The sequence below is a fragment of the Macaca thibetana genome, chromosome 7 (assembly GCF_024542745.1).
Source record: "Macaca thibetana thibetana isolate TM-01 chromosome 7, ASM2454274v1, whole genome shotgun sequence".
Taxonomy (NCBI): domain Eukaryota; kingdom Metazoa; phylum Chordata; class Mammalia; order Primates; family Cercopithecidae; genus Macaca; species Macaca thibetana.
In genome coordinates, this window is record NC_065584.1 from 126704112 (window position 1) to 126724524 (window position 20413).

At 39.9% G+C, this 20413-nt stretch overlaps 1 protein-coding gene across 3 annotated transcripts in view; it reads right to left on the minus strand.

The window, feature by feature from the left end:
• The window catches only part of TMEM87A (transmembrane protein 87A), a 63100-nt gene that overhangs the window by 39443 nt on the left and 3244 nt on the right, over positions 1-20413 (minus strand). For all 3 annotated transcript variants that reach the window (XM_050799499.1, XM_050799500.1, XM_050799498.1), the window contains exons 3-6: positions 18524-18609; positions 14116-14229; positions 11210-11263; positions 10973-11017 (exon numbers count right to left, since the gene is read on the minus strand). In XM_050799499.1, coding sequence (XP_050655456.1) covers positions 10973-11017; positions 11210-11263; positions 14116-14229; positions 18524-18609 — 299 coding nt within the window. The remainder of the gene's footprint in view (positions 1-10972; positions 11018-11209; positions 11264-14115; positions 14230-18523; positions 18610-20413) is intronic.

Here is a 20413-nt window from a genome sequence, read left to right on the forward strand (position 1 = left end):
GATACTAGCTGCTTATTTTGCCCATTAGTTAATGTAGTTTCTTCCTAGCATCGATGGTCTTTACAATTTGGCATGTTTTTGCAGTGGCTGGTACCAGTTGTTCCTTTCCACGTTTAGTGCTTCCTTCAGGGGCTCTTGTAAGGCAGGCCTGGTGGTGACAAAATCTCTCAGCATTTGCTTGCCTGTAAAGGATTTTATTTCTCCTTTGCTTATGAAGCTTAGTTTGGCTGGATATGAAATTCTGGGTTGAAAATTCTTTAAGAATGTTGAATATTGGCCCCCACTCTCTTCTGGCTTGTAGAGTTTCTGCCGAGAGATCCGCTGTTTGTCTGATGGCCTTCCCTTTGTGGGCAACCCGACCTTTCTGTCTGGCTGCCCTTAACAGTTAATTTTTTTCTTTCATTTCAATCTTGGTGAATCTGACAATTATGTGTCTTTGGGTTACTCTTCTCAAGGAGTATCTTTGTGGCATTCTCTGTATTTCCTGAATCTGAATGTTGGCCTGCCTTGCTAGGTTGGGGAAGTTCTCCTAGATAATATCCTGAAGAGTGTTTTCCAACTTGGTTCCATTCTCCCCGTCACTTTCAGGTACACCAATCAGATGTAGATTTGCTCTTTTTTCACACAGTCCCATACTTCTTGGAGGCTTTGTTCATTTCTTTTTACTCTTTTTTCTCTAAAGTTCTCTTCTTGCTTCATTTCATTCATTTGATTTTCAATCACTGATACCCTTTCTTCCAGTTGATCAAATTGGCTACTGAAGCTTGTGCATGCGTCACGTAGTTCTCGTGCCATGGTTTTCAGCTCCATCAGGTCATTTAAGGTCTTCTCTACACTGTTTATTCTAGTCATTCGTCTAATCTTTTTTCAAGGTTTTTAGCTTCCTTGCAATGGGATCGAACATCCTTCTTTAGCTTGGAGAGGTTTGTCATTACTGACCTTCTGAAGCCTACTTCTGTCAACTCGTCAAATTCATTCTTTGTCCAGCTTTGTTCCGTTGCTGGCGAGGAGCTGCGAGCCTTTGGAGAAGAGGTGCTCTGGTTTTGAGAATTTTCAGCTTTTCTGCTCTGGTTTCTCCCCATCTTTCTGGTTTTATCTACCTTTGATCTTTGATGTTGGTGACCTACAGATGGGGTTTTGGTGTGGATGTCCTTTTTGTTGATGTTGATACTATTCCTTTCTGTTTGTTAGTTTTCCTTCTAAGAGTCAGGTCCCTCAGCTGCAGGTCTGTTGGAGTTTGCTGGAGGTCCACTCCACACCGTTTGCCTGGTTATCACCAGCGGAGGCTGCAGAACAGTAAATGTTGCTGCCTGATCCTTCCTCTGGAAGCTTCGTCTCAGAGGAGCACCTGGCTGTATGAAGCATCAGCTGGCCCCTATTGGGATGTGTCTCCCAGTCAGGCAACACGGGGGTCAGGGACCCACTTCAGGAAGCAGTCTGTCCATTCTCAGAGCTCAAACACTGTGCTGGGAGAACCACTGCTCTCTTCAGAGCTGTCAGACAGGGATGTTTAAATCTTCAGAAGTTTCTGCTGCCTTTTGTTCAGCTATGCCCTGTCCCCAGAGCTGGAGTCTACAGAGGCAGGCAGGCCTCGCTGAGCTGTGGTGGGCTCCACCCAATGTGAACTTCCTGGCCGCTTTACCTACTCAAGCCTCAGCAATGGCGACGCCCCTTCCCCAGCCGGGCTGCCACTTCACAGTTCTATTTGGGACTGCTGCGCTAGCAGTGAGCAAGGCTCCGTGGGTGTGGGACCCGCTGAGCCAGGTGCGGTATATAATCTCCTGGTGTGCCCTTTGCTAAGACCATTGGAAAAGTGCAGTATTAAGGCGGAAGTGTCCCAATTTTCCTGGTACAGTCTATCACGGCTTCCCTTGGCTAGGAAAGGGATATCCCTGACCCCTTGCACTTCCCGGGTGAGGCGATGCCCCGCCCTGCTTTGGCTTGCCCTCCGTGGGCTGCACCCACTATCCAACCAGTCCCAATGAGATGAACCAGGTATCTCAGGTGGAAATGCAGAGATCACCCATCTTCTGTGTCAATCACGCTGGGAGCTGCAGACAGAGCTGTTCCTATTCGGCCATCTTGGAATCCAGCTCCCATTCATTTTTATAGATGAATGATATTCCATTTTATGGACATAAAACATTTTACTTTTTCATTCCTGGTTGTAGTTTGAGATCTGTGAGCTTCTCAATTTTTCTGAAATTCATAATTTCATCAAATTTAGGAAGTTGCTGGGCATTATTCCTTCAAATATTCTTTCCATACCTTTCTCTCTCTCTTCTCCCTCTGATGAATTCCTACTATGTGGATGTTGATACACTTAAGGGTGTCCCATAGGTCTCTCAGGCTCATCTTCATTCTTTTTATCATTTTTATCTCTATGTTCTCCTGGTTTCCTTTAGGTTCTTCATCCATGGTTTTTTTTATTTTTAGCTCTTTGAGCATATTTAAGACAGTTCATTTAAAATCTTTGGTCTGGTGAGTCTAATGCTGAGGCTTCCTCTTCGAAGCATGTATACTTTTTTAATCCTGTAAATATGCCATACTTTGTTTATATGGATGCCTCATAATTTTCCACTGAAAACTAAATGTTATAAAGTGACAACTCTGGAAATCACAATCTGCCCCCTCCTTGGGGTTTGTTAGCTGGTAATAATATGGGTTGTCTCTTTTACTTAGTAACTTTTCTAAACCATTTTTTAAAAGTCTGCATTCTTAGACCTGTGTGGCTACTGGAATCTATATTCCTTTAGCTTAGCGGTCAGCTAGTGTTTTGACAAAGATTTCTTAAACACCAGGAGCCAAAGACAAAAAAGAACAGAATATTCTCCCAGTCTTTGCACCCTGGGGCAATCCTTCAATGCTTAGCTGGGCCAATTAAAGCTGTTCCTTAGTCTTCACTTTTTGCTTGTACAGAGCCTGAAGGTTAGCCAGAATGAAAGCTTAAGGTCATCTAAGGTCTTTTCTGATCATATGTCCAGTCGTGAGAATATACATGGCTTTCTTCATACCTCAATATACACAGAAGCTTTAAAAAAGCCTTGTTCTTCCACAAATCTCCTTTCTGGACCCTTTCCTTCTCATGCTTGACAGTCTCTCTATTGCTTATCCCCACTGTTATCCCCTTCCCTATGTACACAATACTTCTGCCTTCAAATGCTTTTGGCAAACACAACCCAGGAAGCCACTCCAGCCCTGGAAACACTCTAAATTGGGGAAAACAGAGGCAAGTCCTTGCACGGGTCCTTCAGGGAGCCTCCAGACAGGTGAAAACACACAATGGCAAGTCTTTAAGAAAAAGGTCTGTATTAGTTCCCCTGGCACTAGTGACTTGCACCATGACTGTGGGTTGCCATCTTCCTGCCTCTGAACTGGGAAGGAGGGTATGGTAAACAAATTACAATATCACAGAACTTTCTTAATGTAATGTAGCAGCTTCTTTGTTGAACTTTTTCCTTATTTAAGTTTTGGCTCGATTTCAAAGTTCTGTGAAAGTTGCATGTGACAGTTTTCATCAGTTTACTAGTTGCTTTTGTGGAAGCATGGAGACCTGGACTTCGCTACTCGACAATTCTTGGTAATATCATTCTTATTAGCTCCATTTTATTATGTAAGAAACTGAAGCACAATAACATTTCCAAGGGAAATATTAAGTTATGAAGTTGGGATTTCAAAATCTAGGACACCTGACCCCAGAGCCTGGGCTCTTAACTACCATCTCAACTATTAATTATTTTGTTCTCCATAACAGAACTATTTTTTTCTTTATTTCCCTTTTTCACAGTCTACCGCTAGCTTGTGAACAGAATTATTTTTAAAGCACTGTCTTCATGGTATGATCTCAAAATTGTAAGTGCCCTTCAACAGAACTTTTTAACCCCATGAGTAAGGTAATTAAAGCTACAAGTGACAATCCATTATTGATGCTGTCACACAGACAGACTACAAGAGTAGTTTTGTTGCCAGAACATGCTATTTTTGATTAAGCACTGCGTTGTCAAAATTGCAATGGTTACAAAACTAAACATACTCTTACCATACAATCTAGCAATCATGCTCCTTGATAGTTACCCAGATGAGTTGAAAACTTACGTCCACATAAAACCCTGGACACAAATGTTTACAACAGCTTTATCTATAATTGTTATAATTTGAAAGCAATCAAGATGTCCTTCAATAGATGAATGGATAAACTGTGATATATCCAAACAACGGAATATGATTCAGCACTAAAAGGAAATGAACTATCAAGCCACCAGAAGACATGGAGGAACCTTAAATGCATATTACTAAGTGAACGAAGCCAATCTAAAAAGGTCACATATTTGTACAACTCCAACTAGATGACATTCTGGAAAAGGCAAAACTATGAAGACGGTAAAAAGATCAGTGATTGCCAGTTCAAGGCGAAAGGAGAGACGAACAGGCAGAGCCCAGAGGATTTTTAGGCACTGAACCTATTCTGTATGATACTACAAAGGTGAAGATGTCTTTACACATTTATCAAAATTCATACAATGTACAATGCAGAGTGAACCTTAATGTAAACTACAGACTTTGGTTGATAATGACATGTCAACATGGTTCATCAATTATAACTGTGTGCCACAGTGGCGCAGTATGTTGATGACGGGGGAGGCTAAGTGTACAGGTATAGACAGGGCATGTGGGACCACTCCTTTTTTTTTTTTTTGAGACAGAGTGTTGCTTTATTGCTTAGACTAGAGTACAGTGGCATGATCATGGCTCACTGCAGCCTTGAACTCCTGGGCTTAAGTGACCCTCCCACTTCAGCCTCCCTTGTAGCTGTGACTATAGGCATGCACAACCATGCTGGGTAATTTGGGTTTTGTTTGTTTTTAAGACGGAGTTTTGCTCTTGTCGCCCAGGCTGGAGTGCAATGGTGCGATCTTGGCTCACCACAAACTCCGCCTCCCAGGTTCAAGTTATTCTCCTGCCTCAGCCTCCCAAGTAGCTGAGATTACAGGCATACGCCACCACGCCCAGCTAATTTTATATTTTTAGTAGAGACGGGTTTCTCCATGTTGGTCAGGTTGGTCTCAAACTCCCGACCTCAGGTGATCTGTCTGCCTGGGCCTCCCAAAGTGCTGGGATTACAGACATGAGCCACTGTACCCAGCCAACTTTTGCTTTTTGTAGAGATAGGGTCTCAATGTTTTCCAGGCTGCTCTTGAACTCCTGGGTTCAAGTGATCCTCCCACCTTGGCCTCCCAAAGGGCGTAAGCCACTGCACTGGCCTCTCTGTACCTTTTATTCAATTCTGTTGTGAACCTAAAACTGCTCTAAACAATAAACTCTATTTTTTTAAAATTGTAATGTTAAATTTATCACAGTATTGCTTAAATCCAAAACAACTGAGTTAATCAAAATATTAAAGTGTTCTCTTTTATCATTCTTTCCTTAGAAGAAGGGACATGCAGAGGACCTTTCTTCCATAAACATATAGGTTTTTTTTTTCTTTAGATGGAGTCTTGGTCTGTTGCCCAGGCTGGAGTGCAGTGGAACGATCTCGGCTCAATGTAATCTCCGCCTCCTGGGTTTAGGCAATTCTCCCACCTCAGCCTCCCACGTAGCTGGGATTACAGGCGTGCGCCACCACGCCTAGTTAATTTTCCTTTTTTTTTTTTTTTGTATTTTTAGTAGAGATGCAGTTTCACCACGTTGGCCAGGCTGACCTTGAACTCCTGACATCAGGTGATCCACCCACCTTGGCCTCCCAAAGTGCTGGGATCACAGGTGTCAGCCACTACACCCGGCCCATAAACATATATATTTAATCAGAGCTTTAATGAAATAGGATGGAGGTACTGAATTTGTGAGTATCCTTTTTGTTTTTTTGAGACAGAGTCTCATTTTATCACTCAGGCTGGAGTGCAGTGGTGCAATCATAGATCACTACAACCTGTGCCTTTTGGGCTCAAGTGATTCTCAGGCCTCAAGCACTCAAGTAGCTAGGATTACAGATGTACCCCACCACACCAAGCTAATTTTTGCATTTTTAGTAGAGACAGGGTTTTGCCATGTTGACCGGACTGGTCTCAAACCCTGGCTTTAAGTGATCCACCCACTTTGGGCCTCAAAAATGCGGAGATTACCATTGAACCCAGCCTGTGAATATCCTTTAAATAGGATTATAAGGTATTTGCCTTGGACCAAATTTTCAGGAAGAAAGATCAAAAGATAGTTAATTCTTTCATTTCTTTTGACTATATTTTGACTAAGTATTCCTAAATATTACTTGTGGTATTCAACAGGGTCACCTTTCAGCCAGTTCTAATCACTGTAACAAGACTGAAGCCTTGAATAGAACTCAAAGTATGCTGTGCACAGAAGACAAATGAAGAAAGCACAAGAGCCAATATCCATATAAATAAATGTTCACCTTCAACATAATTTTTTTGTTGTTGTTTTTGTTTTTGAGACAAGGTATGGCTCTATTGCCTAGAGTGAAGTGGTATGATCTTGGCTCACTGCAATCTCTGCCTCCCAGGCTCAAGCCATCCTCCCACATCAGTCACCCAAGTAGCTGGGACTACAGGCGCACGTGCCATCTTCTGGCTAATTTTTCCATCATTTTTTGTAGAGACAAGGTTTCACCATATTGCCCAGGCTGGTCTTAAACTCATGAGCTCAAGTGATCCGCCTGCTGTGGCCTTCCAACGTGCTGGGGTTATAGGCGTGAGCCACAGCGCCTGGCTTAACAATAATTTTTTAAATATAATTTACAACAACAAATTATTGCTTAACTAGACAAACTGCATAAAATCTATTTTAAATGACAGCCATTGTTTTTGTGAGGAAAGATGGAAACTCACTGCTATGGTTTAGATATCTGTCCTCCCAAATTTCGTATTGAAATTTGATCCCCAGTGTTGGAGGTGAAATCTAGAGAGAGGTGTTTGGGTCACAGAGCCAATCCCTAACGAATGGCTTGGTGCCACTGTCCTTTCAGTAATGACTTCTCCCTCTATTGCTTCCTTGATTATTAAAAAAGAGTCCACTACGTCCTCTCCTCCTCCTCCCTCTTTCCTTCTTCCTCCCTTGCCATGTGATCTGCACACACAGACTCCCCTTCACCTCCCACCATGAGTGGAAGCAGCCTCAAGCCCTCACTAGAAACAGATGCCGGCCCCATGCTTCTTTCATAGCCCACAGAACAGTGAGCCAAATAAACCTCTTTTTTTAAATAAATTACCCAGCTCCAGGTGTCCTTCCATAGCAACATAAACAAACTAAGACACTCTCACTTTCTTGGGGCCATAAATTGCTACGAAAAAGAGGTTTAAACTGTGCATACATGTGGATCTAGCAATTCTACCTCCAGGAATTTAGCCTAAAGATTATAAATGTACACAGAGATACAGCTACACATTATGAACATGACCTTATCCATAATAGGGAAAATTTGGGAACAACCCAAATATTCATCAATTGGGAGTTAATTATTAAAATCATAATAAAATGGAACAATAAGCAGCCATGAAAAGGTGAAGTAGTATTCAATGTACCAATTTGGTAGTAAAAATAAAAAATTATACAACGGTGTCTAATATGATCTTATTTTGGTTAATATGCATGTGCTCTGTGTAATCACACCAAACGCAAACTATTAGAACATAAAATTACAAAGGATTTTTACTTTTAAGTTATAGAATTAAAAACTTATCCCAATATACAATTCTTCAGAGATCAGAAAATAAAGACTTAAAAGCAAATGTAGTTAAAATATTAATCACAACACTGCATAAAATTCCAAGATAATGAAACTCATAAATGTTCAAGAATAGAGAATTGAACAAATTGCAATGTACTCATACAATAAGACACTACACAAGCATTTAAGTAACAATGTAATACAATATTTACCAAACTGAAGAGATGTCCATGTTATATTGCTAAGCTACAAAAAAAGTCATATAATACATACTATAAGATCCCCTTTTTAAAATAAATATCAACATGCCCATATACAAAAGACTAGGAAAATAAATACATCACTGCATGGTATTATAGATTACTACTTTCTTCTTTTCATTCATTTCGTCTCCATTTTCACAGTGAATATATGCCTATTAGTAAGAGAAAATCCAATGAATATCTTTTTTCTTTTTTTTTTTTTTGAGATAGAATCTCACTGGTCACCCAGACTGGAGTGCAGTAGCGTGATCTCAGCTCACTGCAACCTCCACCTCCCACGTTCAAGTGATTCTCCTGCCTCAGCCTCCCGAATTGCTTGGATTACAGGTGCCTGCCACCATGACCAACTAATTTTTGCATTTTTAGTAAAGACAAAGTTTCACCACATTGGCCAGGCTGGTCTCAAACTCCCCACCTCAAGTGATCTGCCCACCTTGGCCTCCCAAAGTGTTGGCATTATAGGCGTGAGCCACTGCACCCAGTCCTAACGGCTATCTTTTGTTTAAAAAAATTAACAAAGATTGTCATGCCTAACCTACTTTCAGTTAAAATTCTGTATAAATAAAACTGGGGTTTGGGTAGTGAGAATACTTTCAGAATAGCAGAATAAGAAACTCTGAAAATCTACTCATCTATAAAAGCAACAAAAACACTGGCAAAAACTATCAAAATCAACTTTTGGAACTTTGGAAATTAATTAAAGTCTTTCAACAATACAAGAAATGCTTCTTCAAGAAAGGCAACTGAATCTAGGAAAGAAAAGTAAACTTGAGATGTCTGTGTTCACCGTAATCCCATCCCTCTCTCTCAAGTTCCTTAAAACCAAAGTCGCTGAAACCGTTAATAGCTGAGAAAAACAACAGCTTAGCAGCCACTGGGCAAAGGGGACAGGGGAAGGGAACATAGAGTTTCACTCTGTTGCCTAGGCTGGAGTGCAGTGGTGTGATCTCAGCTCACTGCAGCCTCCACTTTCTGGGTTCAAGTGATTCTCCTGCTTCAGCCTCCCAAGTAGCTGGGATTACAGGTGTGCACCACCATGCCTGCCTAATTTTTGTATTTTTGGCAGAGACAAGTTTCACCACGTTGGCCAGGCTGGTGTCAAACTCCTGGCCTCAAGTGATCTGCTCACGTAGGCCTCCGAAAGGAAAAAACAAATTTGGAGGTCCCTGAAAGACTGATCACCTGAGCTGTCTGGCAAATTGCTGAAAAGCTCCATTCTCAGGGCTTGTCTTTATCTGACCTGACTCAGAGATCACCTAGTGTCAACAGCCCTGTACTCAAAGCATTTGCCAAACACACTGAATAGCAATCCTTCAAGATCACAGCTGCCTGAGGTGACATTACCAACCGGGGCTACTAAGAGGCTGATCGGAAACTTAAAAGGAAAAACTGGAGAATGGGATGTCCACAGGGACTTTGGAAAGCTCCAAAATATTCCTGGAAATCTAGAAGGCCATATGCCCAGGGCTGTGCACAGGTCCAGGAGAGACCTGAGAAGGCCCTAATCACTCGCTGGCTGATCTTAAGGCTCTGTGCAAGCAGGAAGTAAAAGTTAAGACAAAGTGGAAACTGTGAAAGAGGCCAGACACAAGGCCACGTATTATATGATTTCAGTTATATCCAGAAAAGGCAAATACAGAGACAGAAAATAGATTACTGATTGTCAGAGGCTGGGGGCAGGAAAAATGGGGAGTGACTGATAATGAGTATGGGGCTACTTTTGGAGACGATGAACAATTCTGGAACTAGACTTTGAGTGGTGCTTGCACAACTTGAGAATACTAAAAACCACTAAATTATATGCTTTAATATAGTAACTTTAACAATAACTTTTAGGCTGGGCGCAGTGGCTCACACCTATAATCCCAGCACTTTGGGAGGCTAAAGTGAGATGATTACTTGAGCCTAGGAGTTCCATACCAGCCTGGGCAACATGGTGAGACCCAATCTCTACAAAAAATTTTTAAAAATTAGCCAGGCATGGCGGTATGTGCCTGTGCTCCCAGTTACTTGGGAGTCTGAGGCAGGAGGATCACTTGAGCCCAGGAGGTCAAGGCAGCAGGGAGCCATGTTCACACCACTGTTCTTCAGCATGGGCAAGAGTGAGAGCTTGTCTCAAAAAACAAAACAAAACAAAACAAAACATAACTTCTGTCATATGTATACTATACCTTCATAAGGTTATAAAATTAAAAACTTTAATCAGCCTTATAAAAACTGTAATCCCACATTGATAGCTGTCATCCTTCCTCTAAATTTTTAACTGGTGATGTTTTGAGGGATTAGTTATTGCGAATTTTAAAATAGTATCCATACAATGCATATTTATGAAAACTTAAGGCATATTTACAGTTTTAGACCTTATTTCAATTTTCCAAACTCTCTTTCAATTATATTTTATCACAGATAATTTTAGATGAAGTTTTTTTTTTTTTTTTTTTTTTTTTTTTTGAGACGGAGTCTCGCTCTGTCGCCCAGGCTGGAGTACAGTGGCGCGATCTCGGCTCACTGCAAGCTCCGCCTCCCGGGTTCACGCCATTCTCCTGCCTCAGCCTCCCGAGTAGCTGGGACTACAGGCGCCCACAACCGCGCCCGGCTAATTTTTTGTATTTTTAGTAGAGACGGGGTTTCACCGTGGTCTCGATCTCCTGACCTTGTGATCCGCCCGCCTCGGCCTCCCAAAGTGCTGGGATTACAGGCGTGAGCCACCGCGCCCAGCCAAGTTGAAGTTTAAGAGTTCTTATTTTTAATAAGTTTCTTCCTGTTTACAGATACGTATTGAGGGATAATTATAAAAGCAATACAGGTGTACAGGAGAAAATATAGAAATACAAAAAACACAAAGAAGTAACTAAAAATCACTCATGGTTATCATCCAGAGATCCAACCATTTTTAAGATTTTGGTCTATAGCTTCCAGACTTAACTTTCTTTTCAAATGTTAGCATCATACGCGAGAACAATTCAAAAATATATGAATATAAGAAAACTAAAATATGTGTTCAATGCCCCAAATCCCCAAATATACTTACAGTTTTGTCTCCAATAAAGGTAAGGTTTGTTCCATTCTCCTTAGCCTTTAAATATTAAAAAATAATAATAATTAATTCAGAACTTCTCGTTTTTAGCTGCCCAAGTTCCTGTAGCCTCTGTCTGAGCCTGCTCCCCAGGTGCAGCACTCCCTCCCTGGAGATGTGGCGAGCATGGGTGTCTCCTGCACCACCAAAGTTGTTACTGCACTCTCAGAAATATATAATGAAAACAATTACCTCCTGTTTTTCTCCTAAAAGAGGCAGTCGATGCATAAAATCTCCAGAAAAGCTCTATAAAAGAAACACAAAACTAAAAAAATTAAAGGTGTGTAAATACTAGAAGAAAAGTGTAGCTGAAAATACAAAGAAATGGTTAAAACAAAACACCACACCCTAACTAGTAAATATAATAACACAGCATCAGTAGACAAAACATTTCCAATTAACCACAAACAAGTGAATAAAACCCTGCTGGGAACTAGAAAATAGTATCAAACCAAAACGGCCATTCAATTTTTCTATGAGAATAATAAACATTTAAGAATGACAAAGTCTTAGATATAGGATGTATACTTAGGATAGAAGAATCTTAGATCACTTCCCCTCATTTTACAGGTGAGTAAAATGTGGCTCAAAACTACAAAGCTTTAGACAAAGAAATAGGATTTAAACCTAACATTCTTTTTTTTTTTTTTTTGAGACGGAGTCTTGCTCTGTCGCTCAGGCTGGAGCGCAGCAGTAGGATCTTGGCTCACTGCAAGCTCCGCCTCCCAGGTTCACGCCATTCTCCTGCCTCAGCCTCCCGAGTAGCTGGGACTACGGGTGCCTGCTACCACGCCCGGCTAATTTTTTTTGTATTTTTAGTAGAGCCGGGGTTTCACCATGTTAGCCAGGATGGTCTCGATCTCTTGACTTTGTGATCCACCTGCCTCAGCCTCCCAAAGTGCTGGGATTACAGGCGTGAACCACCGCGCCCGGCCTAAACCTAATATTCTTGACACTTAGGTCTGCTGTCCCTTCCACCGCACTACATTTCATGCCTGTAAAAAACTACACTAATTATCTTTCTTACCAATTATCGGTAGATGAGGCATTCTCCTTCCTGAGTAATGAGACTGTGTAATTCAACCTGTTACATTAGACTGGAGGAGGAGAGAAAACCTTACCAATAAGCCAAGACCCTGGAAAGATTATAGCACATCTGAAAGTAGTCAGCCTCAGGCAACCAGAGGCAACAGGTAGCTTTCCATAATCAAATCCAGGAAAGACCAACCAATCCTCCTAGTCTAAGGGATAAATTTGGAAAACCAACAGAAAACATACAAACTACACAACATCACATTGTTTCTAGCTTTCTCTACCATTCTTTCACCATCTTAAAGCTATTTTCTTCTCCCTTCAAGATCATAAAACCTAAGTTATAATAAAAGCTGAACTCTTCCTTCAATTACCAATTACTTCATCTGCTCATCAACTATCAACTTTTTTTTTTTTTTGAGACCAAGTTTCACTCTTGTTGCCCAGGCTGGAGTGCAGTGGCACGATCTCAGCCTTCTGGGTTCAAGTGATTCTCCCACCTCAGCCTCCCGAGTAGCTGGGATTACACACCCGGATAATTTTTTTTGTATTTTTAGTAGAGACAGGGTTTCACCATGTTGGCCAGGTTGGTCTTGAACTCCTGACCTCAGGTGATCCGCCCACCTCAGCCTCTCAAAGTGATGGGATTACAGGCCTGAGCCACCGTGTCCAGGCTCAATTACAATTCAATGATTAAATTTGTCTTCTTAATAATAAACTTTACTTCCAGTAATTTAACAGTTCAAGGCAAGCTGCTAAATATTCCAAAACGATTTTTAAATATAGTAAGGACAAGTATAGATGATAATTACTATAACTATTTTTAACACATATAAAACTTTTCTATCAAAAAAATTGGTATTAGATTACTATTTCTAAGACAAAATTTCATATCAGAATCCCACTTACATTACATATATGTAAGCGTGAAAAATACATGATTATTCACATCTCCCTCTTTCTACAAAATTAAGGTGTGAAATTGAACTCTAAGATGATGATACCCTTCTGATTTCAGATCTATAGCAGTAAAATTTTAAAGACTTGATTTTTCTAGGAACATATTAACGAGATGAGGAGACCAGAGAATTAAAAATGTGAGGTTTTAAATGTCTATCAACAGATGAATGGAAAAACAAAATGTGGTACATACATACCATAAATCATCATTTAGCCTTAAAAAGGAATGAAATTCTGATAATGCTACATGGATGAACCTTAAAAACATTATGCTAAGTGAAAGAAGTCAGACAAAAAAAAAAAAAAAAAAGTTGTATGATTCTATTTATATGAGGTATCTAGAATAGTCAAATTCATGGAAAGTAGAAGAGTGGTTACTGTGGACTTGGGGTTGGAGGGTGGGGAATTTATGTTTAATAGGTATGCTGTTTTAGTTTGGGATGATAAAAGTACTAGACATGCGGCTCAGCCCGGTGGCTCACAACTGTAATCCCAGCATTTCAGGAGGCTAAGGTGGGTAGATCACTTGAGGTCAAGAGTTCAAGACCAGCCTGGCTAACATGGTGAAATCCTGTCTCTACTGAAAATACAAAAAGAATTAGCCAGGTGTAATGGTGTGAACCTATAGCCCTAGCCACTTGGGAGGCTGAGGCGAAAGAATTGCTTGGACCCCGGACGGAGGTGGAGACTGCAGTGAGCCAAGATTGCGCCACTGCACTCCAGCCTGGGGGACAGAGCGAGACTCTGCCTTGGAAAAAAAAAAAAAGTACTGGAGATATGGAGATGGGTTGATGGCTGCACAGCAATGTGAATATACTTAATGCCACTGTATTATACACTTAGAAATGGTTAAAATGGTAAATTTTATGTAGTGTATATTTTACCACATTAAAAAAAATGGGGGTTTGCTTTTTACACACAAAGGAAAATACAATCTCTCTTTGATGAGTTGAGTATGTAAGTGGCTTACTATGTACCTATCAGAACATGCTTCCACTTACTTCTACCAAAAGAAATACTTGAGGAGTGGGAGAGGATACAGCCAAAAATACAGACATTCCATTTTTTACCTATTCTATTTACCTCCAACCACTTGCAAAGATTACCTGTGTTTTAAATAGTTCACTGCAGTTTTGGAACAATTTTGATGACGTTTGATATCTCCCAGACAAGCCTCTTTTTTCCTTAAGTTTTTCCAAATACATCTCTACTTCTTCTGCCTGAAAAAAGAGATAATACAGAGTAGTTAATTCACCTTTCAAAAAATAAGATACTAAAAGCACAACAAATAGTTCACCTGTAGTACAAATATAATTTTGAGTTTGCTATTTTAAAAATGAACAGCATCAGATAAAGGCTCCATATAAAAGTATCTAAGAATCGAACACTATTAGACTCAAGGGCATAATTCTAGTCTTGGCTCACAAGGCATAGTTCTACTAACAATTCTGAGTAGACTGGGAAACTGCCAAAGTGTAGAGGGTTTTGTCACATTAAAATATACTTAAAAGAGTTTACTTGACCAAATTAACAACATCAACAAAAAGATAGTCATGCTCATAAACTAAGATAGAGCACAAAATTGCTGCAAGCACAAAAGAAGGACAATCTTTTTAAAAAAATGCAAATAGGGAGATAGAAACAGAATGGAAAAGGTCTGAACAATTCAACTCAGAACTCTATATATTTTTTAAAAAATTTTTACTTTAGGTTCAGGAAGACACATGCAACTTTGTTACACAGGTAATCTCAACTCACAGGGGATTGTTTCACAGATTATTTCATCACCCAGGTACCGCCTAGTACTCAAGAGTTATTTTTTCTGATCCTCTCCCTCCACCCTGAAGTAGGCCCAGTATCTGTCATTCCCCTCTTTGTGACCATGTGTTCTCATCATTCAGCTCCATCTTATAAGTGAAAACGTGATATTTCGGCCGGGCACGGTGGCTCAAGCTTGTAATCCCAGCACTTTGGGAGGCCGAGATGGGTGGATCACGAGGTCAGGAGATCGAGACCATCCTGGCTAACATGGTGAAACCCCATCTCTACTAAAAAATACAAAAAACTAGCTGGGCGAGGTGGCGGGTGCCTGTAGTCCCAGCTACTCGGGAGGCTGAGGCAGGAGAATGGCGTGAACCCGGGAGGGAGAGCTTGCAGTGAGCTGAGATCCGGTCACTGCACTCCAGCCTGGGCGACAGAGCGAGACTCCGTCTCAAAAAAAACAAAACAAAACAAAACAAAACGTGATATTTCGCTTTCTGCTCCTGTGTTAGGTTGCTAAGGATAATGGCCTCCAGCTCCTTCTGTGTTCTCACAAAGGAAATGATCTCTCATTCTTGTTTATGGCTGCATATGTACTGCATTCTTTTTTATGGCTGCATATGTACCACATTTTATTTATCCAGTTTACCACTGATGAGCATTTAGGTTGATTCCATGTCTTTGCTATCGTGAACAGTGCTGCAGTGAACATACGTGTGCATGTGTCTTTACGGCAGAATGATTTATATTACTTTGTATATATACCCAGTAATGGGACTGCTGGGTCAAATGGTAATTCTGTTTTTATCTCTTTGAGGAACTGCCACACTGCTTTCCACAGTGGCTGAACTAATTTACACTCCCACTAACAATGTATATGCATTCCTTTTCCTCCACAACCTTGCCAGCATATATTATCCTTCGACTTTTTAATAATAGCCATTCTGATGTGAGATGGTATCTCATTGTGATTTTGATTTGCATTTCTCTAATAATCAGTGATACAGAGCTGTTTTTTTCATATGCTTGTTAGCTGTATGTATGTCTTCTTTTGAAAAGTGTCTGTTCATGTCCTTTACCCGCTTTTCTATGGGGTTGTTTTTTGCATATAAATTTGTTTAACTTCCTTATAGAGGCTGGATATTAAATCTTTGTTGGATGCATAGTTTGTAAATATTTTTTCCCATTCTATAGGTTGTCTGTTTACTTTGTTGATAGTTTCTTTTGCTGTGCAGAGGCTCTTAAGTTTAGTTAAATCCCATTTGTCAATTTTTGCTTTTGTTGCAATTGCTTTTGGCATCATCATGAAATCTTTGCCACTTACCATGTCCAGAATGGTATTGCCTAGGTTGTCTTCCAGGGTTTTTATAGTTTTGGTTTTAGATTTAAGTTTTTAATCTATCTTGAGTTGATTTTTGAATATGGTGTGAGCAAGGGATCCAGTTTCAATCTTCTGCATATGGCCAGCACGCTAATGCAACACTATTTACTAAATAGGGAGTCCTTTCCCCATTGCTTGTTTTTGTCAGCTTTGTTAAATGTCAGATGGTTGTAGGTGTGCGGCCTTATTTCTGGGCTCTCTTTTCTGTTCCCCTGGTCTTTGTGTCTGTTTTGGTTACTGTAGCCCTGTAGCATAGTTTGAAGTCAGGTAATGTGATGCTTCCAGCTTTGTTCTTTGAGCAATATATTTTCAGTGCTCAAGTATTCTGGATTATGGCAATTCTCAAAAGTGTGGTCGCTGAACCCTTTCACAAAGTCTAGGTGGTCAAAACTATTTTCATGGCCAGGCATGGTGGTTCACACCTATAATCCCAGCACTTTGGGAGGCTGAGGCAGGTGGTTCACCTGAGGTCAGGAGCTCGAGACCAGCCTGGCCAACATCTTTACTAAAAATACAAAAATTAGCCAGGTGTGGTGGCAGACACCTGTAATCCCAGCCACTCGGGAGGCTGAGGCCAGAGAATCACTTAAACCGGGAGGCAGAGATTGTGGTGAGTCGAGATCACGCCACTGCACTCCAGCCTGGGCGACAGAGTGAGACTTCATCTCAAAAAAAAAAAAAAAAAAAAATAGTATGCTATTTCACTCGCAATGATATTACGAAAGCAACAGTGGGGAAAACTGCTGCCCCTAATCAGGAACTAAGGCAATGGCACTTAATTGTACTAGCAATCATATTCTTCACAGTCGCAAACTGGCAGTTCTTAAAAATGCCAGTTTTATGTAAGAATATCCTTGATAAAACAGAAAAATTATTAATGTTATTAAATCTGGACATTTTGAGTACCTGACTTTTTAAATAATCTAGGTGACAAAATGGAAGTATGCAAAATACAATAAATTATTGTCCTGAGATAAAGCACTCTGCAACTGCTTTGACTTGTGAGTTAAACTAATCATTTTTTTCATGAAACACATTTACTTGAAAGAATGACTGAAAAACTACCATTACTCAGATGTGGTTATTTGAGAGATATTTCTCTGGAAATAGGCAATGGAGGCTGTCACCTCAAGGAAGACAACTGACAGTATTCACTGCCAAATAAAATTTGAGATTTCAAGCAAAAACTGGAATTGTGAAGAACTTGTATCTGCTACACTGAACTTAACTCCTTCCAAAACTTAAGAACCTACTGATGAGATGAAGAGGGCAGGGGATAGTTACAAACAATGTAAGTTTTAGCTAAATGTGAAATGAGTTAATATTTAGAAAATGTATATAATTCAGTCAACTACTATTTTCTAAATGACCAATAAATGATGCTACAAGATCACACACAGGTGAAAGATACATTCATAGCAGTGGATTTTTTTTATCAGAGTACAAAAAAAGTTCACTAATATTTCAGATTCCACATTGCAACTAACCTTTAAAAACTTCCACTTGAGTTTTCATACAGAATCAAAAAAGAATATCCTCAGTTATCTGAAAAGGCCATTAAAATACCATTCCTTTTCCCAACTATATATCTGTATGAGGTCATTATTTTCTACATGTACTTAAATCATATTATTGCAACAGGCTGACTGAAGAAGGGAATATAAGAATCCAGTGATCTTCTGTTATCCCAGATAGTAAACAAACTTAAAAAAATACGAAACAGCCGGGCGCGGTGGCTCACGCCTGTAATCCCAGCACTTTGGGAGGCCGAGGCGGGCGGATCACAAGGTCAGGAGATCGAGACCATGGTGAAACCCCGTCTCTACTAAAAATTACAAAAAATTAGCCGGGCGCGGTTGTGGGTGCCTGTAGTCCCAGCTACTCGGGAGGCTGAGGCAGGAGAATGGCGTGAACCCGGGAGGCGGAGCTTGCAGTGAGCCGAGATCGCGCCACTGCACTCCAGCCTGGGCTGGGCGACAGAGCGAGACTCCGTCTCAAAAAAAAAAAAAAAAAAAAAAAAAAATACGAAACAATCGTACTCTTTTATGTAGTTTTCTTGGAAAAACAGTTATTTATATTAACATGTAATAAGTTTATTATTGCTACTTTAAAATTAATAAATATTTCTATATTTTCTGTTGTAATTTCTAATAGCATAAAGGCTTTCTGGAGTCTGCAATAATTTTTACAAATATAAAAGTTCTGAAACTAAAAAGTTTGAGAATTGATGGTCTGCAAATTGGGAAGCATGTGTTCTAGTTTCAGCTCTCCTCCTCCATAGCTACATGATACTCTTTCCTCCATGAAATCAAGAGACTGGAACCAGATAATCACTAAGGTCCAAGAAAAGTCTACAATTTTATGTTCGTTACCTTGAAGTTGTAGATTTCATTGTAACAATCAGCACTTTTCAGATACCAGGTTATATTCAAAGACAGGTCACAAGGTTCTCCATCAACTATAAAAGAATAAATTTTTGTTAACAAAAGATAATTCCCAAAAAAAGCATTTTTCCTAAACTGTTAACCTGCATCCTATTTATTTCCTACCCTAAACTGAGATACTCAAAGACAATCCTTTCTCCAAACATAAGGTATTGAAATAATATAGCAAAAAAAGCTGGATATTAAGATAAAAGTATTGTTGTTCATAGAAAAATAGCAGGTAGGCAGTTTTTAACCTCTTGAAACTGTGGATCTATTTTTATGCCATAAAGTCCTAACTTCTGGATCTCTATTGGGAAAAACCTGGGAGTGATAAAGCAGTCCTAAATTAAAGCCAGTCTTCTATTATTTAAGTTGAGCGGGCTAGGTGCAGTAGCTCACACCTATAACCCCAGAAGTTTGGGAGGCCAAGGCAGGGGGATCACTTGAGCCCAGGAGTTCAAGACCACCTTAGGCAACACAGTGAGAACTCATCTCTACAAAAAATGTTTAAAAAACTAGGCGTGGTGGTACTTGCTTGTAGCCCCAGCTACTCAGGTGAGGGAGGCAGGAGGATCACTTGAGCCCAGGAAGTCCAGTCTGCAGTGAGCCATGATGGTACCACTGCACTCTAGCTTGGGCGACAGAGCGAGACTCTGTCTCGAAAAACATAAATAAATAAATATGGCACACTGTTAGGCCAAAAAGGGAAATGAGTGGAAACAAATTATTAAGACCCTTCAAAAGGCTAGTTGAGACAAGGAATAACAAAATTAGGAATGCATGTCACAGGGCAATATTCGTAACTGTTAAATGGTGTTAAATGATGATATACATAATAGTGGATAATAGTTCCACTGAGAGCATAATTCATATCTTGGACCTTGAAAGATATCAAGATAGAAGAGAAAGAGCAATGAACGAAAAGCAAACATGGCTGTGGAAGGTAGAAATAGCAAAAGCAAAGATAAGCGTATCAGATTTTTTTTTCAAAGCCTACCTTAAAAGAGGCCTCAAGGAAGCTCATGTTATCATGGAAGCTTCATAAAACTCATTAAACACAGTTTGAAACACAGTATTCTAATGAATCAAAACATTATTCTGAAGACTTGGGAGGGTAAATCTGACTATATGACTGATTAGCTAGAGGAAGTCAGTATTCGCTTTTATCTCTAATTCTAGCTGTGAAAGGAAAAATACACTAAAGACTCCCTACTTTATACAAATGTGACAAAAATAAACATGACTGCATTTAGGAATCTACTTTTGGTTCATAATAAAAGATGTAACCTAATTATAAGCTTCCTTTTTTTCTTTCTTTTAAACTGTTTTCTCAAACTAATTTTTAAATGACCAACACATTTTCAAAGGACTCTACTAGAATGTTCAAAAATCTAACCCGTTGGATAGAATTTATGGAAATGGTAAAAAGCAATCAGGCTATGAACTATTCAAAAGAATCCATACAGAGATAAAATTAACTAGTAAAAAGCCACTAAGAACACATCCCCCAAACAGGAGACTTGTAAGGAAATTTGGCAGCAAAAATACTGCTGTTTATGTTAAAAGACAACATTTAGAACCTTAAATGAAAGGTTTTAAGAGACAATAAAAATGGTTCCAGCTATTCCATGGAAAGCTATATACCATTCCCCAAAAAGTACAAAATCAAAGACAACTGGTAAATATGAGAAAGCACAGGAATAACTAAGAAAAAGATAATGTAAATGTTAAAGTGTCTCAGGCCAGGCATGGTAGCTCATACCTGTAATCCCAGAACTTTGGGAGGCCAAGGCAGGCAGATAACTTGAGGTCACGAGTTCGAGACCAGCCTGGCCA